Source organism: Theropithecus gelada, chromosome 13, assembly GCF_003255815.1.
Source record: "Theropithecus gelada isolate Dixy chromosome 13, Tgel_1.0, whole genome shotgun sequence".
Classification (NCBI taxonomy): domain Eukaryota; kingdom Metazoa; phylum Chordata; class Mammalia; order Primates; family Cercopithecidae; genus Theropithecus; species Theropithecus gelada.
In genome coordinates, this window is record NC_037681.1 from 19958350 (window position 1) to 19979430 (window position 21081).

The 21081-nt window shown below is 48.1% G+C and overlaps 2 protein-coding genes across 2 annotated transcripts in view; both read left to right on the plus strand.

Annotated features, from left to right (window-relative positions):
• The first annotated feature begins 3107 nt into the window (after positions 1-3107).
• Positions 3108-4529, plus strand: LOC112605141. Its single transcript, XM_025354768.1, has one exon. It carries the CDS (start codon positions 3414-3416, stop codon positions 3762-3764), a length of 351 nt encoding a protein of 116 aa, XP_025210553.1. The 5' UTR covers positions 3108-3413; the 3' UTR covers positions 3765-4529.
• Positions 4530-15983: 11454 nt separating this feature from the next.
• Positions 15984-21081, plus strand: part of SNRNP200 (small nuclear ribonucleoprotein U5 subunit 200) — a 31485-nt gene continuing 26387 nt past the window's right edge. The window contains exons 1-5 of the mRNA XM_025405747.1: positions 15984-16161; positions 16683-16846; positions 18241-18412; positions 20200-20392; positions 20865-20920. Coding sequence (XP_025261532.1) covers positions 16117-16161; positions 16683-16846; positions 18241-18412; positions 20200-20392; positions 20865-20920 — 630 coding nt within the window. The 5' untranslated portion in view covers positions 15984-16116. The remainder of the gene's footprint in view (positions 16162-16682; positions 16847-18240; positions 18413-20199; positions 20393-20864; positions 20921-21081) is intronic.

Below are 21081 nucleotides of genomic sequence, written 5' to 3' on the forward strand. Positions count from 1 at the left end.
ACAAAAAAAAAAAAAAAAAAAAAAAAAAAAAAAATTAGCCGGGCGTGGCAGCAGGCACCTGTAGTCCCAGCTACTTGGGAGGCTGAGGCGGAGCTTGCAGAGAGCCAAGATCATGCCACTGCACTCCAGCCTGGACAACAGAGCGAGACTGTCTCAAAAAAAAAAAAAAAAAAAAAGGGTGAGTGAGGAGGCTGATGGTTGCAATACCTTGAGAAGCTGAGGTTGACTGATCGCTTGAGACCAGGAGTTCAAGACTAGCCTGGGAAGTGTAGCAAAACCCCATCTCTACAAAAAATACACACAGACACACACACACACACACACACAAAAGCCAGTTGTAGTGATGCACACCTGTAGGCCCAGCTACCTGGGGAGGCTGAGGAGCTGAGGTGGGAAGATCACCTGAGCCTGGGGAGATAGAGGCTACAGTGAGCTGAGATCACACCACTGCACTCCAACCTGACCAGTGAGATTGCATCTCAAAAAAAAAAAAAAAAAAAAAAAAGTTGTCTTTTTGTAAAAATGATACACATTCATGGTAAAAACGCATACTATATAGTAGTAATACAAGAAGGAAGCTACCTGACACCCCGCCACCCAGAGATAAGTGTTGCAAGTTTGGGGAGGCGCTCCTTCTAGACGTGATTTGTGCCACATTCCTAAAATGTGCCCCTTGGAACACGAGTTGCTCAGATGACTCTCAGCAAAAGGACTTTTCATAACGTTTCTTGATGACATTTTAAAAATTCATAAGTGAAAAACATCATCATTGTGAAAGGCTTAGGAAATACAGAAAGCATTAAAAAAAATCGCTTTAAAAAAATCACCCTTAATCCTATGGTATCAGTTAGGATCCCGGCAGGATCTGATGGCATACTCAACCTGGATAGTTGAAGAGAGTTTAATTGAGGACAAAAGCATTTCAGGGGTTAGGGACGACTACAAGGGATGGATGGATGTCCCTGGAGTCAGTACCAATTGGGAGCCCACCTCTGCTTGAGTATAAAGGGGAGGGAAGCTTGTTACCAGCATTCAAAGGGGGTGGCTACATAGAGAGGGTCTTCAGTGGAGAGAATGCAGTCAATCCTCTGGTACCCCATAGAAAGAGTGCTGGGTTCGCCTCCCACTGGCCAAAACTAACTAGAGGCCAGATCACCAGGGAGCCCCAGGGCACAGAGTAAAGAGGAGAAGCAGGAGAGAGGTCTCCAGGTGCAGAGAAGATGCAGCATAGTTACTGCCAAAGGTTACAAAGCTTGTCTCCAGCAAGCACTAGTCTGTGAATTTATACTCCAAGACAATTCCATTTCCACTATACACAAAGACATTCAGATCCACAATTTTTTTTGTGTTTGCTTTTTTAGAGATGAGGTCTCTCCATGTTGCCCAAGCTGGTCTCCAGCACCTGGGCTCAAGCTATCCTCCCACCTCAGCCTCCCAAAGTGTTGGGATTAAAGACATGAGCTGCTTCACCCAGCCCAGATCCTCAGTCTTAAAACCAGATTTGGGTTCGTGACCAGCCTGGCCAACATCGTGAAACCCTGTCTCTACTGGGAAAAAAAAAAAAAAATTAGCTGGGTGGGGTGTCGTGCACCTGTGATCCCAGCTACTCAGGAGGCTGAGGCAGGAGAATCACTTGAGCTTGGGAGGTGCAGGTTGCAGTGAGCCGAGATTGCACCACTGCACTCCAGCCTGGGTGACAAAGTTAGACTCTTGTCTCAAAAACAAACAAACAAAACCCCCAGATTTGGGCCCACTATGCTGTTCTCCTCTAAAGGAAATCAGAGTTTGTTGGAGGGTGTCAACACAAGATGTCAGGACACCCAAAAGTAAGGTAAGCCTGGAACATGCTGCTGGTGTTAGAAAGAAGGGGAGCTATCTCCTTGTTTCAGGTAATGTTGGAAAGGGATGCGAAGAAGCCACAGATAGAAGACTCCCATTGCTAGAGTGAATTGCAGACTATGCATGGAAAAATAATTATGATCATTGGTATAAACTGAGCCATGGGTCCATGAAGGTTTTTTTTTTTTTTTTTTAGAGACGGAGTCTTGCTCTGTCCCCCAAGCTGAAGTGCAGTGGCGCAATCTCGCTCACTGCAAACTCCGCCTCCTGGGTTCACGCCATTCTCCTCAGCATCGCCAGTAGCTGGGACTACAGGCGCCCGCTACCACGCTCAGCTAATTATTTGTATTTTTAGTAGAGACGGGGTTTCACTGTGTTAGCCAGGATAGTCTCCTCCTGACCTCGTGATCCGCCGCCGGCCTCGGCCTCCCAAAGTGCTGGGATTACAGGCGGGAGCCACCGCGCCCGGCCTCATGAAGGTATTTTTTAAATGATTCACAAACCATTAACTTTTTGTAAAAGATTCCTGTGGCACACCCATGAATTTCTGCTATCTTTACCAAGATTAAATCACTGCGTAAATCTCACACATATTTTCGTCATATGTGACGGTGAAACCCCTTTTCTACTAAAACTACAAAAAATTAACCGGGCGTGGTGGTGGCACCTGTAGTCCCAGCTACTCGGGAGGCTGAGGCAGGAGAATGGCGTGAACCTGGGAGGCGGAGCTTGCAGTGAGCCGCGATCGCGCCACTCACTCCAGCCTGGGCGACAGAGCGAGACTCGTCTCAAAAAAAAAACAACAAAAAAAACATGCTATAGCTTACTCCCATTATGTGTGTGTGTCTGTGCATCACATGCCTCGGAAAAGTTTCAAAGGGTGGATCCCTAAATGTTTACAATGATCTTCTGGAAGTGGATTGATTGCAGGTGTCTAGCAATAACTAGGTATTCTTTTCACACAAATAAACATGCAGTGTCCAGCGTATGAATGGGCCGTGTGCCCAAAGCCCTCCCTCTTGCGCCTCGTAAGCACAAAACACGTTTTCTACAGAAACAGGTGCACCTAGGACGGCTAGAGACGCTTTGCGCCGAGGCAGTGTCTTCACGGTTCGGAGAGCTGGGAGTGGAGGTCGGGGGAGGTTCCTCCTCCTCGCCAGCTTTCTGGGCCCCAGGAGCCGCCTCCCTTCGTCCCCGACCCCGCCTCTGTCCCCCAAGCCGCGCACGCGCCTCTTCCGCCGTCTCCAAGAGCAGCCGCAGGGCCGCCCCGGGGACGCGTTGTTCGCTGCGGGAGTTTGGGGTGGCAAGGACCCGGAGCACGGCTGAGACGCGCGGCCGTTCGGAGCGCGAGCCCGTGCACGCGCCTGCGGGGCGGCCCCGCACCTTGCAGCGTCCGCGGGGCGCTGTTCCTGCTGGTGCTCGGCGCGCGCTCCCCTAGGCGCATCGGAGCTCTAGTGACCGCATTACGAATTCGTCCTTTGCTTTTCTCCTCCTGTGATGGCAGCGAGCGCTCGTCCTGTTTGTAAATCGTTCTGGCGAGGCCCATTTTAACCAACTACGAATTTCATTTCAGAATGAGAAAGGAGACGCAGTTTCGGACGTGGCAGCGGTTGCCGACGGTCGTTCCTCTGAGCTACCTGCCCTTACAAGGAAGACCGGCCTGCGGCGGATCTGGAAATGAGTCCCAGCCGCAAGCCCAGGGCGGCGGCAGCCCCACGGGCCGAGCAGAGGAAAGACCAGGCGGGGGACTGAGAGCCTGGTGCCGCGTGCCGGGACCCACAACCTCTTTCCCCTGCGCGCTCTTCCCCAAGCGGACGGGAAAAAGCTCTCCTTGGCGGCTGCGCATCCCCAAGGCCCAAGCGATGCTTCCTAACTGCGTGGACGCAGCTGGATGGGGGAGAAAGAGGTATGGGAACCGGCCTTAGAGCGCCGTCTCGCCTCCTGCCAACTCGGTCCCGCAAGGTTCCGAACCTCACTGAGCCTCAGCTTCCTCCTCTGGCAAACGTGATCATAAAAGTTCTCTTGTAAGGTTGGTGCGAAGACTAAATGGCCCTTTACTGTATATTTAGAGCACCTGGCTCACGGACTCAACAGTGTTCACTGGGTCCTTACAGCATCACACTGGGATCCTTAAGGGCAAAGACCAAAATTAGACCTAGCTTAATTCGTGGTGTGCAACTGCTAAATGTTACGAAATGAGTGAGTGACAGGATGATCCAGCTATGAGAAATAGGAGAGAGTTTACAGTGGGACAGAGACTGTACCTTCTTTTTGTATAAGATGTTTGGCAGTTGGGGATAACTTATGGGAAGCAAGTTTAAGATGCACACGAAATCTTGACCGAGAGGATGTAGAAATTAGATATATGGCCAATAATCAGATAAGCAAATAAACAGATCTCAAATAAAATGTTTAGTTTTGAGGTTAGAGGTGGGAGATCAGGGTAACCACGCAAAATAACTGATACAATAAATAACTACATGACAAATCATTTCTCTCAACACATTTCAAAAAAAAATCACTTTATTTTATAACTGCAAGATTTTCTTCAAACCAGTTGCTTGCTATTACAAGCTCAAAAACTTATCCTGCTCTGGTGGCAAACATTTCGTGACTCATGCTGTGTAACAAAGACCTGTGTGGACATTGAGTTGTATATTGCTGATGCTCCTGAACATAAAGGAAAAGTAGAAAATTGCCGCTTTTTTCCCAATGATTTGTGGAGAATTATTACTAGACTAGCTGCTACCTGTGCATGAAATGCACCACTATTGCTTAATAAATCTGGGCCGGGTGCGGTGGCTCATGCCTGTAATCCCAGCACTATGGGAGGCCGAGGCAGGCGGATTGCCTGAGCTCAGGAGTTCAAGACCAGCCTGGCCAACATGGTGAAACCCCATCTCTACTAAAAATACAAAAATTAGCCGAGTGTGGTGGTGGGGGCCTGTAATCCCAGCTACTGGGGAGGCTGAGGCAGAAGAATCACTTGAACCCAGGAAGCAGAGGTCGCAGTGAGCTGAGATTGCACCACTGCACTCCAGTCTGGGCAAAAGAGCAAGACTTTGTCTCAGAAAAAAAAATAAAAGAAAAATGAATAGCGCTGGGCACGGTGGCTCACACTGTAATCCCAACACTTAAGGAGGCAGAGGTGGGAGAATAGCTTGAGCTCAGGAGTTTCAGACCTGCCTGGGCAACGTAGCAAGACCCCATTCTCCAAAAAAGGGAAAAAATCTGAATAGTATATCAATGTGTATTATTTGCTTATCGTATATTTCTTTTTGTTTTTCTCTTCTCAATGTAGCACTTGTACTGTTGGGAGGATAAAACAGGTGCTCTTGATTAAATAGGGATTTGAAGGATATGCATAGATTCTGTCTACGATCTGTCCCAATCACTTGTTCATTCCATTCAACAAATATTTATTTATTTATTTGAAAAAGGGTCTGAGTCTGTCACCCATGCTGGAGTACAGTAGTGTGACTTCAGCTCACTGTAACTGCCACTTCCTGGGCTCAAGCCATCCTCCCACCTCAGCCTCCCAGGTAGCTGTGATTAAAGGTGCTTACCACCATGCAGCTAAGTTTTGTATTTTTGGTAGCAACAGGGTTTTGCCATATTGCCCAGGCTGGTCTCAAACTCCTAGGCTTAAGCAATCCTCCTGCCTCAGCCTCCCAAAGTGCTAGGATTACAGGTGTGGGCCACCATGCTCAGTCCCAACAAATATTTATTTGAACATTTTATAACTGTGAAAGATGTATTTGGACCCGATACAATGAGAGTCCAGAAAGAGTTCTTGGAAATGAAAAACTTGATAATAAATATGAAAAACTCCATACAGAAACTGAAAGTTAAAATCGAGGAAATCTCCCCAAATTAGAGTAAAAATGTAAAGAGCTGGAAAGAGTCAAGAAAATTGCCAAGGACCAACCCAGTAGGTCTAACATAGGATGATTAGTGGCCCCAGAAGGAACACGGGAAATGGACAGGAAGAAATCTTGTCAAAGAAATAATTAAAAAGCATCCTATAAAGGGAAGAAGTTTCCAGATTGAATCTAAGTGCCCAGCCCATGGATGAGTGAGTGTAAACTCACACTTAGTCACTTCATTATGAAATGTTAGAGCACTCAGGTCAAACAGGATTCCCCAAGTTTCTGGAGACAAAAAAACACAGATCACATACACAGGATCAGGACAAATGGTGTCAGATTTCTTTCTCTCTCTCTTTTTTTTTTTGTTTGAGACAGGGTCTTAAACAGGTCCAGCCTAGGCGGGAGTGCAGTGGCATGATCTTGGCTCACCGCAACCTGCTGGGATTACAGGCGTGCACCACCACGCCGAGCTAATTTTTGTAATTTTAGTAGAGACAGAGTTTCACCATCTTGGCCAGGCTGGTCTTGAACTCCTGAGCTCAAGCGATTCACCAGCCTTGGCCTCCCAAAGTGGTGGGATTACAGGTGTGAGCCACTGTACCCTGCCAACCCAGATTTTTAAATACAGCACTAGAATAAGATGAAAGCGAAATGCTTGTAATCCCAGCACTTTGGGAGGCCGAGGCAGGCAGATCACCTGAGGCCAGGAGTTTGAGATCAGGCTGGGCAACATGGTGAAATCCTGTCTCTACTAAAAATTCAAAATTAGCTGGGTGTGGGGATGCATGCCTGTAGTCCCAGCTACTTAGAAGGCTGAGGCAGGAGACCTGCCTGAACCCGGGAGGCAGAGGTTGCAGTGAGCCGAGATCATACCATGCACTCCAGCCTGGGCAACAAGAGCAAAACTCCATCTCAAAAAAAAAAAAAAAAAAAAAGAAAAGAAAAGAAAGAAAAAAAAGATGAAAGAGAAATGCCTTTACAATTTTGAAGGAAAATGGTATCTAGTCCAGAATTTTATACTCAGCCAAAGTATCAAACACGTGGGAGAGTAGAATAAAGACAATTTGGGCCATGCCAGGTTTAAAAACAAATATCTGGCCGGGCGCAGTGGCTCACGCCTGTAATCCCCAGCACTTTGGGAGGCCAAGGTGGGTGGATCACCTGAGGTCAGGAGTTCAAGATCAGCCTGGCCAACATGGCGAAACCCTGTCTCTACTAAAAATATGAAAATTAGTCGGGTGTGGTGGTGGGTGCCTGTAATTGCAGCTACTAAGGAGGCTGAGGCAGGAGAATCATTTGAACCTGGGCGGCAGAGGTTTCAGTGAGCCAAGATCACACCACTGCACTCCAGTCTGGGTGACAAGAGCCAAACTCAGTCTCAAACAAAAGCAAGTATCTTCCTTGTGCCCCTTCCCAAAAAACTGTCCTGGTATATACCGCAATGCTGCCAGTGCCACACTGCCTTGACCTCTGTGCTTCCGGGAACTGCTTTGTGGCTTCGCCTTCTCACAGCCGGCGTGACCCCGATAGGCTCTCAGGGATGCTGAGGCCAGCTTCCGGTGCAGGACTCTGTGTCATCTCCTCTCCTGGGCCTCCATCTAATGGGGCCATACAACCCTTTTTTTGCTGGGTTTGTGCTTGCTACTAACTTTTTCAAAACTGAGCAATATATTGTTCAGATTTCTTTTTTTCTTTTTTCGAGACACAGTCTTACTCTGTCACCCAGGCTGGAGTGTAGTGGTGCCATCTCGGCTCACTGCAACCTCTGACTCCGGGTTCAAGTGATTCTTGTGCCCCAGTCTCCCAAGTAGCTGGGATTACAAGCACGTGCCACCATGCCCAGCTAATTTTTGTGTTTTTTTGGTAGAGTTGGAGTTTCACCATGTTGGCCAGGCTTGTCTATTGTTCAGATTTCATACATAGATAGCAAAACCATAAAGCATGAGAATGACTAACATAAAAGTTAAGGAAGTGGTTGCCCCTGGTAGAGGGAGAGGAGAGACAGAAGCAATTGGGGAGCGCCCCCAGGAGTTTCATGAGGTCCTAGGGTAGTAGGCATCCTGCTGTTTGCTTGCTTTCCCTGTTTCTTTGCTGCATTGGTATTGCTTCCTATCTCCTTGGCTTTCCCATGAGATGTTGCCCAACTGTTTATGATGTGGGCTGGGGATGTTCTAGGATGGGGAAACTACATCACAGATTACACCTCAATGAAGGGCAACAACAGCAGTCACCATTGTAAGTGTTTTATTTGTATTAACTAATTTGGTCTTTTCAACATCATCCCTATTTATAGATAAAAGTACTGGAGACCCAAACAGTACCAAGCAATTCAGTGTTTTCTGAAGGAAGACAAGTCAGAAGAGTGGCTTGCACCTGCAATCCCATCACTTTGGGAGGCTGAGGCCAGAGGATAGTTTGAGCCCAGGAGTTCGAGACCAGCCTCGGCAACATAGCCAGGCCACCCTCCCCCACATCTCTACAAAAATAAAAATTAAAAAAAATTAACTGGACATGGTGGCGAGTGCCTGTGGTCCTAGCCACTTGAGAGGCTGAGGCAGGAGGCTCACCTGAGCCCGGGAGTTGAAGCTGGAGGTTGCAATGAGCTATGATCGCATCACTGCACTCCAGCCTGGGTCACAGAGTGAGAGTTGGTCTTAATAACAATGATAATAATAAAAAAAGGCAAACCAAATGTTCAATGCAACTGCGTTTTAAGAACAAGTTTAGAAACCAAAACTTTACTCAATCAGTAACCCTGTAACTAATAACAATATATATTTTAGTCCCACGTTGAGACAGAGCATGTAGAATGGAGAAAAGACAAAGGAACTAAGTGGGAATGGGAAGGACAGATAGCAGGGAACAAGGGAAGGGCAGTCTCTTCTGGTGCCCATCAGGTTTTCACCTTATCCAGGGGCCAAGAAGCCAGCTCTCCAGGGACTAAAACTAGACGCATGAGGACTTGTTTCCACAGAAACCATATAGAATTTGGGGCTGTGAGTTGTAGAGGGAGTGGAGATCCCTCCATGTGGATGAGGAGGGGGTGGGGGTTCTGTGTGTCCGTCCATTCACTCTTGAGGGGCTCTGGTCCCTGCTTCTACCGAGGTGGTGACCCCTTTGTGTTGCCGGCGTCAGATTTCCTGTTTGTGATGCCCTTTAGTTTCTGTGTCTGCCCGCCTAGGCTTTGTCCTTAGGCTCATCCAGTAGCTGGGATTTTTCTGGCCACAGCCTCCTCTGATTCTGACCCTGAGGGACTGAGTGTCTTTTATTTCAGGCTGCTCTAAAACCACTCCAGCTGCACCCAGCACCGCTTCCTGCCACAAGACCGGGGAGGATGGTGACTTGGGTTCCGGTAACAAAGCCCCTTCCGTGAAGTTCCCCAACATACTCAGCTTTTTCCTTAACATAGCTGAGGTTGGGGAGGGGTCCAAAGAATCAGTCGCACAAAGGGAGAGAGCAGCTCTGTTCCAATAAACGAGATTTTGCACGTTCCAGTGCTTTCGGTCCACTGGAAGCTCTATATCCTCATTGCTGATGCCGTTTGTCTCGGTTTTAGGGACCCAGTGACTCAGCACCCACAATCATGTTGCCTCTTGGCTGTGGCTGCAAGGCTTGCAGCTCCATAGTCATGACAACATTAAATCCCCTCCATCCAAACTGTCAAAAGTCTGGAATTTTACCCTATGTAAAAGATAGTTACGGTTGCTGTTTCATGGATGCTGGCAGAAGACACAAGATGCCTGGGTCAGAGACAGAATAATGTATGGCTCATGGCACAACAATCAGCACTAGCATCCTGCTTGTGTCAATTCTCCTTGCTCTCTCAAGCCCCACAGGGGCAACATGGAGAGGCCCAGGTGGATGCTATGCATGGAATGGTTTGCATTGCAGACAAGGAATTCTGATTTCAGGGAAACTACCTATTTCATGGCCATCCTTCTCTCTGTCCTGGTGGAAGACATTACCTTATTCCTCAAGGCTGCCCACTACACACACAGCTCTGGGAAAGGGCCTAGGAAAGTGTGGCCAGGGCCTTGCATTCCTGGCACACCCAGCAAGAACACGCAGGCATGCTCTGGACCACGCAGACTGCCTTTCCCAACCCTGGCCTCAGACGGTGCTGAAGAATAAAATAGGATAAATGCCTGGCACATAATAAACTCAACCAATGCCAATAATTACATAATCATTCGAGTTGGTCAAAGAAATTAAGGCAGTTCTGACTATATCACATTCCTGAACATGTACAAAAAGTGACATGTACTAGTTAAATAAGAACTTAAACACAGCCGGGCATGGTGGCTCACGCCTGTAATCCCAGCACTTTGGGAGGCCGAGGCGGGCAGATCACTTGAAAGTCAGGAGTTCGAGACCAGCCTGGCCAACATGGTGAAACCTCGTCTCTACTAAAAATACAAAAATCAGCTGGGCATGGTGGCCTATGCCTGTAATCCCAGCTACTCGGGAGGCTGAGGCAGGAGAATCACTTGAACCCAGGAAGCAGAGATTGCAGTGAGCCGAGATCGTGCCACTGCACTCCAGCCTGGACACCAGAGCCAGACTCTGTCTCAAAAAAAAAAAAAAGGGCTGGGCGCGGTGGCTCAAGCCTGTAATCCCAGCACTTTGGGAGGCCGAGACAGGTGGATCACGAGGTCAGGAGATCGAGACCATCCTGGCTAACATGGTGAAACCCCGTCTCTACTAAAAAATAACAAAAAACTAGCCGGGCTATGTGGCGGACGCCTGTAGTCCCAGCTACTCGGGAGGCTGAGGCAGGAGAATGGCGTGAACCCGGGAGGCGGAGCTTGCAGTGAGCTGAGATCCGGCCACTGCACTCCAGCCTGGGCGACAGAGCAAGACTCCGTCTCAAAAAAAAAAAAAAGAACTTAAACACTATAAAGGAGAAGGGATCCCTTAAGTTTCTTTTGTCCTAAGACAAAAAATATATAGAATATCTAATTACATCTTGCCTTTTAGATATTTTCTTCAATGACATTTCCCAATCATTTGTTCACACTCTTATTTTACTCTCCAACCCAACACATTAGGGATTGGCTTAAGTCCAATGAGCCCCAACTACTGTGGCAAAGGTTTGTTACTTTTGGCCTGCATAATTATTGACTTCCAACTGTAGTAAATTATAAAACCTTTGCTTTTTCACTAATATCACCAGTTTTCATTTTTAAAAATACCCATTCAGGCCGGGCATGGTGGCTCAGGCCTGTAATCCCAGTGCTTTGGGAGGCCAAGGTAGGAGGATCGCTTGAAGCCAGGAGTTCAAGACCAGCCTGGGCAGCAAAGCAAGACCCTATCTCTATAAACAAACAAAAATCAACAAATTAGCCTGGCATGGTGGCATGTGCCTGTAGTCTCAGCTACTTAGGAGGCTGAGGTGGGAAGATCACTGGAGCCCAGGAGTTTGAGGTTACAGTGAGCTATGACTGCACCGCTGCACCAGCCTGGACAACAGAGCTAGATCCCATCTCAAAAAGAATTCCACTCATTTAATACTCAGGGTGAAATGCAACAAAATATTAATTGCTCCAGGCCGGGCGCGGTGGCTCAAGCCTGTAATCCCAGCACTTTGGGAGGCCGAGACGGGCGGATCACGAGGTCAGGAGATCGAGACCACCCTGGCTAACACGGTGAAACCCCGTCTCTACTAAAAAATACAAAAAACTAGCCGGGCGAGGTGGCGGGCGCCTGTAGTCCCAGCTACTCGGGAGGCTGAGGCGGGAGAATGGCGTAAACCCGGGAGGCGGAGCTTGCAGTGAGCTGAGATCCGGCCACTGCACTCCAGCCTGGGGGACAGAGCGAGACTCCGTCTCAAAAAAAAAAAAAAAAAATTAATTGCTCCAATGCGGCAGCACTGGCTAAGGCCAGAAGCAATGCCACTAGACTGTGCTGCTGTTGGAAGGGCAGATAACTTGTCACCTGTGTGGACAGTGCAGATGTCCATTATGAGACGCAACTGTGGGGTGCCAGGCACAATGCATGGAGAACTGAGGATAACACCAGCAGCTCAAAGATTGCCCATCCTGTGTTGGGTTCTGGCAGGAATTGGCACTTGAGGCTTTCACTAAGGCTGCCCTCAGTTGCCTGTGGTGACCCTCCTCACAACAGGCAGTCACCAGTGCATGGAGGGCACTGTATCCACGTCTGTTGGCTTATTTTTTAAAAACTGTTTTGTAGAGGCAGGATCTCACTGTGTTGCCCAGGAAGGTCTCAAATTTCTGGGCTCAAGCAATCCTCCTGCCTCAGCCTCCCAAAGTTCTAAAATTACAGGCATGAGCCACTATGCCCAGCCTTACTGGCTTATTAAAAAGTTGGTGGTGGCTGGGCATGGTGGCTCACACCTATAATCCCAGCACTTTGGGAGCTGAGGCAGGTGGATCACTTGAGGCCAGCTGACAGCATTCTGGGAACAGTCACGTCATTGAATATACCCAGTGCCAGCAACCTGTTACCTCTGCATGAGGCCTGGAGTCTGGGAAACAGCAGTCATTCAGAACCAAGTTTACTGGGTGGAAGGGCCATCAGGTTGGGTAAGATCATCTGGGATAAGAAAGGATAGATATGGGCCGGGCGCGGTGGCTCAAGCCTGTAATCCCAGCACTTTGGGAGGCCGAGACGGGCGGATCACGAGGTCAGGAGATCGAGACCATCCTGGCTAACACGGTGAAACCCCGTCTCTACTAAAAATACAAAAAACTAGCCGGGCGAGGTGACGGGCGCCTGTAGTCCCAGCTACTCGGGAGGCTGAGGCAGGAGAATGGCGGGAACCCGGGAGGCGGAGCTTGCAGTGAGCTGAGATCCGGCCACTGCACTCCAGCCTGGGTGACAGAGCCAGACTCTGTCTCAAAAAAAAAAAAAAAAAAAAAAAAAAAAAAAAAAAAAAAAAAAAAAAAGAAAGGATAGATATGACCAAGAATGGGGCAGTTTTCCTTTGTGAGTCATAAAATTGCCTCCAAACACAGAGTGTTTAGGAATGTTTTTAGGAAGCACGGGCTGCTGGATAAAACCTGACACTTGCTATTTCCTGGTATAGTTCTAGGTGCCAGGCAACCCTATGGTGTAGGTAAAATTATCCCTGTTGGGCCCAGAGTAGCTAAAAACAGGCCTAAGATCACACAGGTAGGAAGGGGTGAAGCTGAGATTTGAACCCAGATGGTATAACAGAAGAGTCTATATGTTCAACCGCCTCATGAAACTGCCTCTTGGTTAAAAAAGACGAATGCCTCCTAAAGTGAAGACCTGGAAGGGAACAAGCCTGTTTGGAAACACAGCAGACGGGCCGGGTGCGGTGGCAGACTCATGGCTTATCCGCTTTCTTTTTGCTTTCCCTTGGTCCTGCCAGCCTGACTCCTGTTCCTTAATTAGGACTCCACATCTAGCGCCGTGAGAATCACCTTCCTGAAGCTCAGCTTTGTGAGGACGCCCCTGTGCATAGGGGGTGAAAACAGAAGGCCTGGCTTTGCGGCAGATGAGGCCAGACAAGTCAAATATCTTCTTGGGGCCTTGATTTCTTCATTGGTAAAATGGGGGCCCTCAATATATTTCCCAGGGCTTGACGGGGATTCAATGATAATGTATGCTAAAGTGGAACTTTACAAATGCTTGTCACATATACACTCAATTTTTGCTTAATCTAAGTGTTCTGTCTAATCAAATACATGCTATGAAGATGTGAAAAACAAATAAAACTCCTCAGACAAGAAACATGCTATGGCTTCCTGCTGTCTCCTAAATAAAGTAAAAACTCTTCACAATGGCATTTTTTTTTTGAATGGAGAGATTAAGATTAGACTCTCTCTCATCACATTGTTTCATTCTTTACATTTGCCCTGCAGTCAGCTTAATGGAGTTCTTAACAGTACCCAAGATACACCTGTGTCTTCCCGCCTTCATGCTTTTTCTTTTTCTCTGTCCCTGTGAAATCCCCCACCTCCTGCCTCCACGGAAATCCTCAGCCACCCTTTGCATCACAGCTATAAAGCCTCACAGGCGCTCCTAAGTCAGAAGTGATTTCCCACAGTGCCCCCTTGTGGCACTGACTGCATTCTGCCTTTTCTTTTTCTTTTTTCCTTTTTCAGAGATGCAGTTCTTGTTCTGTTGCCCAGGCTGGAGCACAGTGGCTACTCACAGGCATGATCATACCGCACTATGGTCTGGAACTCTTGGGCTCAAGCAATCCTCCTGCCTCTGCCTCACAGATGTGTACCACCGTATTTGTAGTTTTACTTCTCCTGTGAGACTTGAACTTCTCAAGGGTCTTATCTATGCCTTGTCTTTCTCTGAGTCCCTAAAAGTGCTCACAGAGCACATACAAATATTTGAGACATAATTAAATGAAGTGACAGGTCTTTAGATACAGAAATGCAGGACCCAGGCAAAAGTCTGGGTAACCTGTGCAGGCCTGGGGTTGGGGAGTAGTGCATTCAGGTCATCTTTGGAGAGAGACAGCACGTGGACTGAAACAAAGCTAAAGGCACTTGCTCTGAGCCCATCTTGGTAATTAATGTCATCCCGGGGGTCTGTACCCGCCAGGGTGCCCCCAGTCCTTTAGCTTCCTGAGGATAATCCTCTATTAAAAATTGTCTAAAAACAGACCGGGCATGGTGGCTCACACTTGTAATCCAGCACTCTGGGAGGCCGAGGTGGGAAGATTGCTTGAGGGAGTTCAAGACCAGCCTGCGCAACACAGCGAAACCCCATCTCTACCAAAAATACAAAAATTAGCTGGGTGTGGTGGTGCACACCTGTAGTCCCAGCTACTGGGAAGGCTGAGGCGGGAGGATGGTTTGAGCCCAGGAGAGGTCGAGGCTACAGTGAGCTGAAACTGTGTCACTGCATTCCAGCCTGGGCAACACAGCCAGACCCTGCTTCCAAAAAAATTGTCTAAAAACAACTTTAGAGAGACAAAAACTATACACTATAAAATTCTTTCTTTCTTTCTTTATTATTTTTTTGAGATATAATCTGGCTCTGTCGCCAGGCTGGAGTGCAGTGGCACGATCTCAGCTCACTGCAACCTCTGACTCCCTGGTTCAAGTGATTCTCCTGCCTCAGCCTCCCGAGTAGTTGGGATTACAGGCCCGTGCCACCACATCCAGCTTATTTTTTTGTATTTTTAGTGGAGATGGGGTTTCACTATGTTGGCCAGGATGGTCTCGATCTCCTGACCTTGTGATCCGCCCGCCTTGGCCTCCCAAAGTGCTGGGACTAGACCCCTTCCCCCATTTTCAACAAGTTGGCCCAGGAAGTTTCCCCGATCCCCTTCCCCAGAGTGAGGAAGCATGGCTGTCATTTTTCTTTTCTATCTTTTTAATTAAAACATTGTTTTCATTTTGTGGGGGAAGAGTCTTGCTCTGTGGGTCAGGCTGGAGTGCAGTGGCACAATCCTAGCTTGCTGCAGCCTTGAAGTCCTGGGCTCAAGCAATCCTCCTGCCTCAGCCTTCCAAGTTGTTGGGACTACAGGCACACACTACCAGGCCTGGCTACTTTTTTATTGTTTGAAGAAACAGGGCCTCACTATGTTACCCAAGCTGGTCTCAAACTCCCGGCCTCAAGCAATCCTCTTTCCTCAGCCTCCTAAAGTGCTGGGATTACAAGCATGAGCCACCACATCCAGCCTGTTGTTTTCTGGCCCTGCCTGCACCGGTTTCCCCGGGCGGCAGACAGGGCCCTACCATAGAATGTCACCGACAACTGGGAGCAGACGGGGGCCCCGGCCCTGTTCGTTCCGCTGCGTGAGAACGAGGGTCTTGGGGCCACCGGTTTAGCTGGGACGGGTGGGGGACAGCAGCTTTCTTTTTCAATTGTTCAACACAGAAGAGAAACCCAAAGCAAGACGCCAATCATTAAAACACGCAGACACAGACACACGCGCACGTGACCTCGCTCGCTGGGTGCTTTCGTTACCTCAAACGGAAACGGGGCTTCTCAGGCCCTCTTTTCCTGCCTACCTCATGGGACTGTTGCCAAAGAGGAAGGAAGCGGAAGGAAAGGTCTTGGGACGGGACAGGGGCTAAGCGGCCGTACGTTCGTTACGATGTGAGGGGTGCCGGGGGGGCTGGAGACTGAGGTCGGGGAGAGCACGGGCCCTGGGTCCTTAGGGCCTGCGGGCGGCCGGAACCAGAGTGCGCGGGTCTAGGGATTCGGGGACCCAAATGCACCAGGCCCACACATCCCTCTCAGAGGGCTGCGGGAAGCCCCGCGCATACTCCAGGGACACGCCCCGCCCACACTTCCGGGGCGCGACCCGGAAGCGGAAGGGAGCCCATTTCTTTTCCTTCCCCCAGTGCGTCTTTCCTGCGTCGTTCCGGCGCGGCGGGAGCGGAGGTCCACGGCCGTTTGCAGCGTGCGGCTGGGGGGCGTGGAGGACTGAAGCCTCCGAGCAGCCGCGGCCATGGCGGATGTAACCGCCCGTAGTCTGCAGTACGAGTACAAGGCGGTACGTTTGGGCTCGTGGGAGGATTCCAGGCTCAGGAGTCCAGTGGGGAGGGGGAGGCTGAAAAAGAGAGTTTCAGTCTGAAGGCCTCCAGGAGAGCCACGAAAACGGAGGGGAAGTGGAATCGCGGTGAAGGTGGGGGTTATTTGATGACGTGAATAACCTACGGGGGTCTGGGGAGTGCTAAGATCTCTCTAGGAGGAGTTTCTCGAGTCCCTTCAACGCTAAGCCCGCGCCCTTCCACACGTCACTCCCAACCCACTCACCACTTTTCCCAGATGTGGGTTATGATGGGCACTGTTAGGAACAAGAATTGCTTAGCTGATTCGACAGGCCGTAAGACTTATTCAGCTCTATGCTTCTGCACAGCGTCATACCATGCAGTTCTTAAGGAAAATATCATTATTACGATTAGTGATTATAAGCAACCAGTTACTACGATTCTTCCATCAGCTGGGATAACTGTGATAGTAGGAATTGGCCCTGCTCATGTCAAAGCTTCAATAATGTTTTGATCTTTTCAGAACTCAAATCTTGTGCTCCAAGCTGACCGCTCTCTCATTGACCGGACCCGCCGGGATGAACCCACAGGAGAGGTGCTGTCCCTTGTTGGGAAGCTGGAGGGCACACGTATGGGAGACAAGGCTCAACGGACCAAACCGCAGATGCAGGAGGAAAGAAGAGCCAAGTGAGTGCTAAGGGAATACTATTTTTTCCTTCAGATCCAAAGTCTCTTCTCTTTAACATTCGAGCAGCATTTTGGCCGGAATGCTTGGTGTAAGATCAGTGGCATTAAAACGGTTTAGTGAAGGTAAAAACAGAACAGAAGAGTTTACAGATTTTTTTGGCCTTAAAAAGTGTACCTAAAGTGGAAAATAACTTGTTGGTACCTTTTTCTTACATGTGTGTTTCTAGTCCATAGACAGATCTTACTTTTCTTCAGGGTATTTTCAAGACCCTTGCTATTCCTATGTCCCAGTAATTCTTTTTCTTTTTTTTTTTTTCCATTACTAACTTTCTACCCCTACTTTTTCCCTTTACTCTTGTCCACTTCTTACCTATTTTGTTGTTACAAACTAATTTAAGCATCCATGGTATGAAAGACAGTTTTCTTATTTTGCGTTTTTTTTCTTTTTTTCTTTTCTTAAATATTTCTTGGGGATGTATTTCAAAACTTACCTTTACCTCACCATTATCTTTTGATCTTGAATATCTTGGTGTCTTGCTCCCTTTCCTATGATGATGTTTCCAAAATTCATGGGCTTAGTTTGATTAAAGTATGTTTGAAATGAGTTAATACATTATCTCCACTTTGTGCTATATCTTCTTTTCCAGTTTTGTTATAATTGGTTGATAGTCAATGGCAGTAGATTCTGTTAGAGCTTGTTTCTCTAGTTAGAAAAGGAAAATGCATTTGAGAGATGAAAAACTAGTCAAAATCCTATTATATAATAGTCTCATACAATGTATGAAGGGTTGTCCTTTTTTTTTTTGAGAAGGGTTATACTTCTTTTTTTTTTTTTTGGAGATGGTGTCTCGTTCTGTCACCCAGGCTGGAGTGCAGTGGCGTGATGTCTGCTCACTGCAACCTCCACCTCCCGGGTTCCAGTGATTCTCCTGCCTCCGCCTCCTGAGTAGCTGGGATTACAGGTGCTCGCCACCGTGCCCAGCTAATTTTTGTATTTTTAGTAGAGACAGGGTTTCGCCATGTTGGCCAGGCTGGTCTTGAACTCCTGACCTCAGGTGATCCGCCCACCTCGGCCTCCCAAAGTGCTGGGATTACAGGCGTCAAGCACTGCACCTGACCAAAGGGTTGCATGTTTTAAATGGGAAACATATCTCACTGTAATGTGTAGTGTATCTAGTGAGAAGATGATGGGGAATTTTTCTTTCTGTCACTGGGTCCCATAAAGAAATACTCCTGCAAGTGATCAAGGTCCAATAGGAATCATTTGCTGAGGCTCAGGTACCGGTTTTCAGATATTAACTTCCTGCCATGAAGCTGAGGAGAGGAGGGTGGGCTTGATCCAGTCTTCCCTCGGGGAGGAAAGGTTCTGCCATTCACCGTCACGTGTCCACCAGGCGAAGAAAGCGTGATGAGGACCGGCATGACATCAACAAGATGAAGGGTTACACTCTGCTGTCGGAGGGCATTGATGAGATGGTGGGTATCATCTACAAACCCAAAACTAAGGAGACCCGGGAGACCTATGAGGTGCTGCTCAGCTTCATCCAGGCTGCTCTTGGGGACCAGGTGAGTATGATATTGTGAAATATATATTCGGCCTTTGTTTCATTTTCTGGCATACAGGTTCTATGATCCTTGGAATCTTCGAAGTGATAAGCATCTTTTTGTCTGCTGATGAGTTAACTGATGGCTGGCAGCACCTAGATAGCTTCAGAATGGAGGCTGGTCATTTAACCAATCTGCCTACATAATGAAGCCCCCATAAAAACCCCAAAAGGACTAGGTTTAGAGAGTTTGCGGATAGCTGCACACATGGAGGTTTCCGGAGGGTGGTGCGCCTGAGAGGGCCTGGCAGCGCCATACCCCTTCCCACATGATACCCCTTGCCACATGCCTGCCCTGTGCACCTCTTCCGTCTGTTGTCTGTTGGTAGGCATCTTTTGTAATATGCCTTACAGTAAAAGTAAGTGTGTCCCTGATCTGTTCTAGCACATTAGTTGAATCCCAAAAGGGGATTGTGGAAAGCTCGATTTGTAGCTGTACAGTGAGAAGCACAGGTCACACAACCTGTGCTTGTGATTGGCATCATGGAGTGGGAGGGAGGCTTGTGGGGCTGAGTCCCCAGCCTGTGGGATCTGACTCTTATCTCCAGGTAGTTAGTGTTGGAACGGAATTGAATTTGAGGACACCAGCTTGTGTCCACTGCACAATTTTTGGATTGGTTGCTGGTGGGGAGGAATTGTCACAGAAGCCTTCTGTGTTAATTGTTGTAAGAGTATAGAAAAAAACAAATTTTCTTTATTTCTTTTTTTTTTTTTTGAGTTGGAGTCTCGCTCTGCTGCCCAGGCTGGAGTGCAGTGGCGCGATCTCGGCTCACTGCAGGCTCTGCCTCCCAGGTTCGTGCCATTCTCCTGCCTCAGCCTCCCGAGTAGCTGGGACTACAGGCGCCCGCCACCACATCCGGCTAATTTTTTGTATTTTTGGTAGAGACGGGATTTCACCGTGTTAGCCAGGATGGTCTCGATCTCCTGACCTCGTGATCCACCCGCCTCGGCCTCCCAAAGTGCTGGGATTACAGTTGCAAGCCACCACACCCGGCCAAGTTTGCTTTATTTCTGTATTCTCAGAGCGAGGCGGCCAGAGGATGAGACCGTGTGTCCGAAAAGGAGAGGGTCACAACTGGGAGGCTCCAGATGAACCTTGCCTCTGGATCCCCCTGTGGGATGTACTGGTTTGCGGAAGGGGCTTGTATTTACCGAGCACTTGATTTGTGTGGAACAGCACGTGTCTTTCTCCCGCCCCCTCACATAACTCCGTGAATAGGTGCTGTTAATACTCATTTTCCATTTTATAGAAGAGAGATGTGAGGCAAGAATAATTAAGTAATTTTCCCAAGTCACAGAAGTAGTATTTGGCAGAGCCAAGGTATGATCCAGATAGTTTATCTCTAGAATCTGTGTTCCTAACCATTACACATGTGTGATTAGATTGGGGACCATTATGAGTCTGAGGAGCTCTGTTGATGTGGGTGCTAGAGGAAGTGATGACAAAGAATTACAAAAGTGTGGCAAGCTAGAGGAGATCTGCCAAGTGACTGCCACCTGGAGATGTGGCAAGCTGTTGTGGAAGCTGTGTCCTGCTGCTTGAGGCCACCTAGCTAATCTTTTTAAAAACAGATGAGTCTTCCTTTAGTTGTGGCATTTTAAATCAGCATTAATGAGAAAGGTCAGAGCCTAGTATGCAACAGGTTTTGAGAAAGTGTGACTGTTCGCATCCTGCCGCCACATAAACCTGGTTGGTGATGTTCTGTCTGTCATCATTCTCAATATTGGTTGGTTGTTTCTTGCTACCAGCCACGTGATATCCTTTGTGGGGCGGCTGATGAGGTTCTAGCTGTTCTAAAGAATGAAAAGCTGCGGGACAAGGAAAGGCGAAAGGAGATTGACCTGCTGCTGGGTCAAACAGATGATACCAGATACCACGTGCTAGTGAACTTGGGAAAAAAGATCACAGACTATGGTGGAGACAAGGAAATCCAAAATATGGGTAAGTGAGCTCTTTATGTCCTGATCATGTTAACTGGTTGTTGTTGACCCCTAAGCATGCATCTTCTAGCATCATTCATTTAAAAACCTTAGTGTCAGTGAGTTCCCATAATTTGTTGTGTGTTTTTTGAAGAGTTATAATTGATAGACACCAGAATCCCTAGATTTCAGCAGCTGTTCCTTACTCTGAGACCCTTTTGTTGTGTAGAATATGGGAGAAAATGTGGGCAGAGCCTTGGGGGCTCAAGTGGTTGAGCAAGCAGAGCTGGGCTGACTCCAGGGCTGGCAGGTGGAGAAGGTCTTGGCAGTGGCAGCATAGGTGGCTCTCTCGTGTTGATCATCTAAGTGCCTGTGTGTGTCCTTAGCACTTAGATCTTTCCTGAGGAGAGGTAGTTGGGGAGGACATTGGCTCCAGAGTGGCTTGTTTTACTAGCCATTCACTGCCCTCTTTTTCTAATCCTTCGTCGTTTCAGATGACAACATTGATGAGACATATGGTGTGAATGTGCAGTTTGAGTCTGATGAGGAGGTGAGTGATAAACAGGCCCAGTCCATTCTTGTTTTGAAGTTGATGAAGGTAAAGGGACCCCTTGTAGTGTAAAGAAGCTCCCTAGTTTAAACCAGATACATTTTATGGTGGTGTGTGGGTTTCAGACTTAGACATTATATGTTCTTTTGCTTAAAAAAAAT

What these genes read in the sequence shown, in the direction of transcription:
- LOC112605141 (XM_025354768.1), top strand. Translation starts at nt 3,414, where the DNA reads ATGAGAAAGGAGACGCAGTTTCGGACGTGGCAGCGGTTGCCGACGGTC.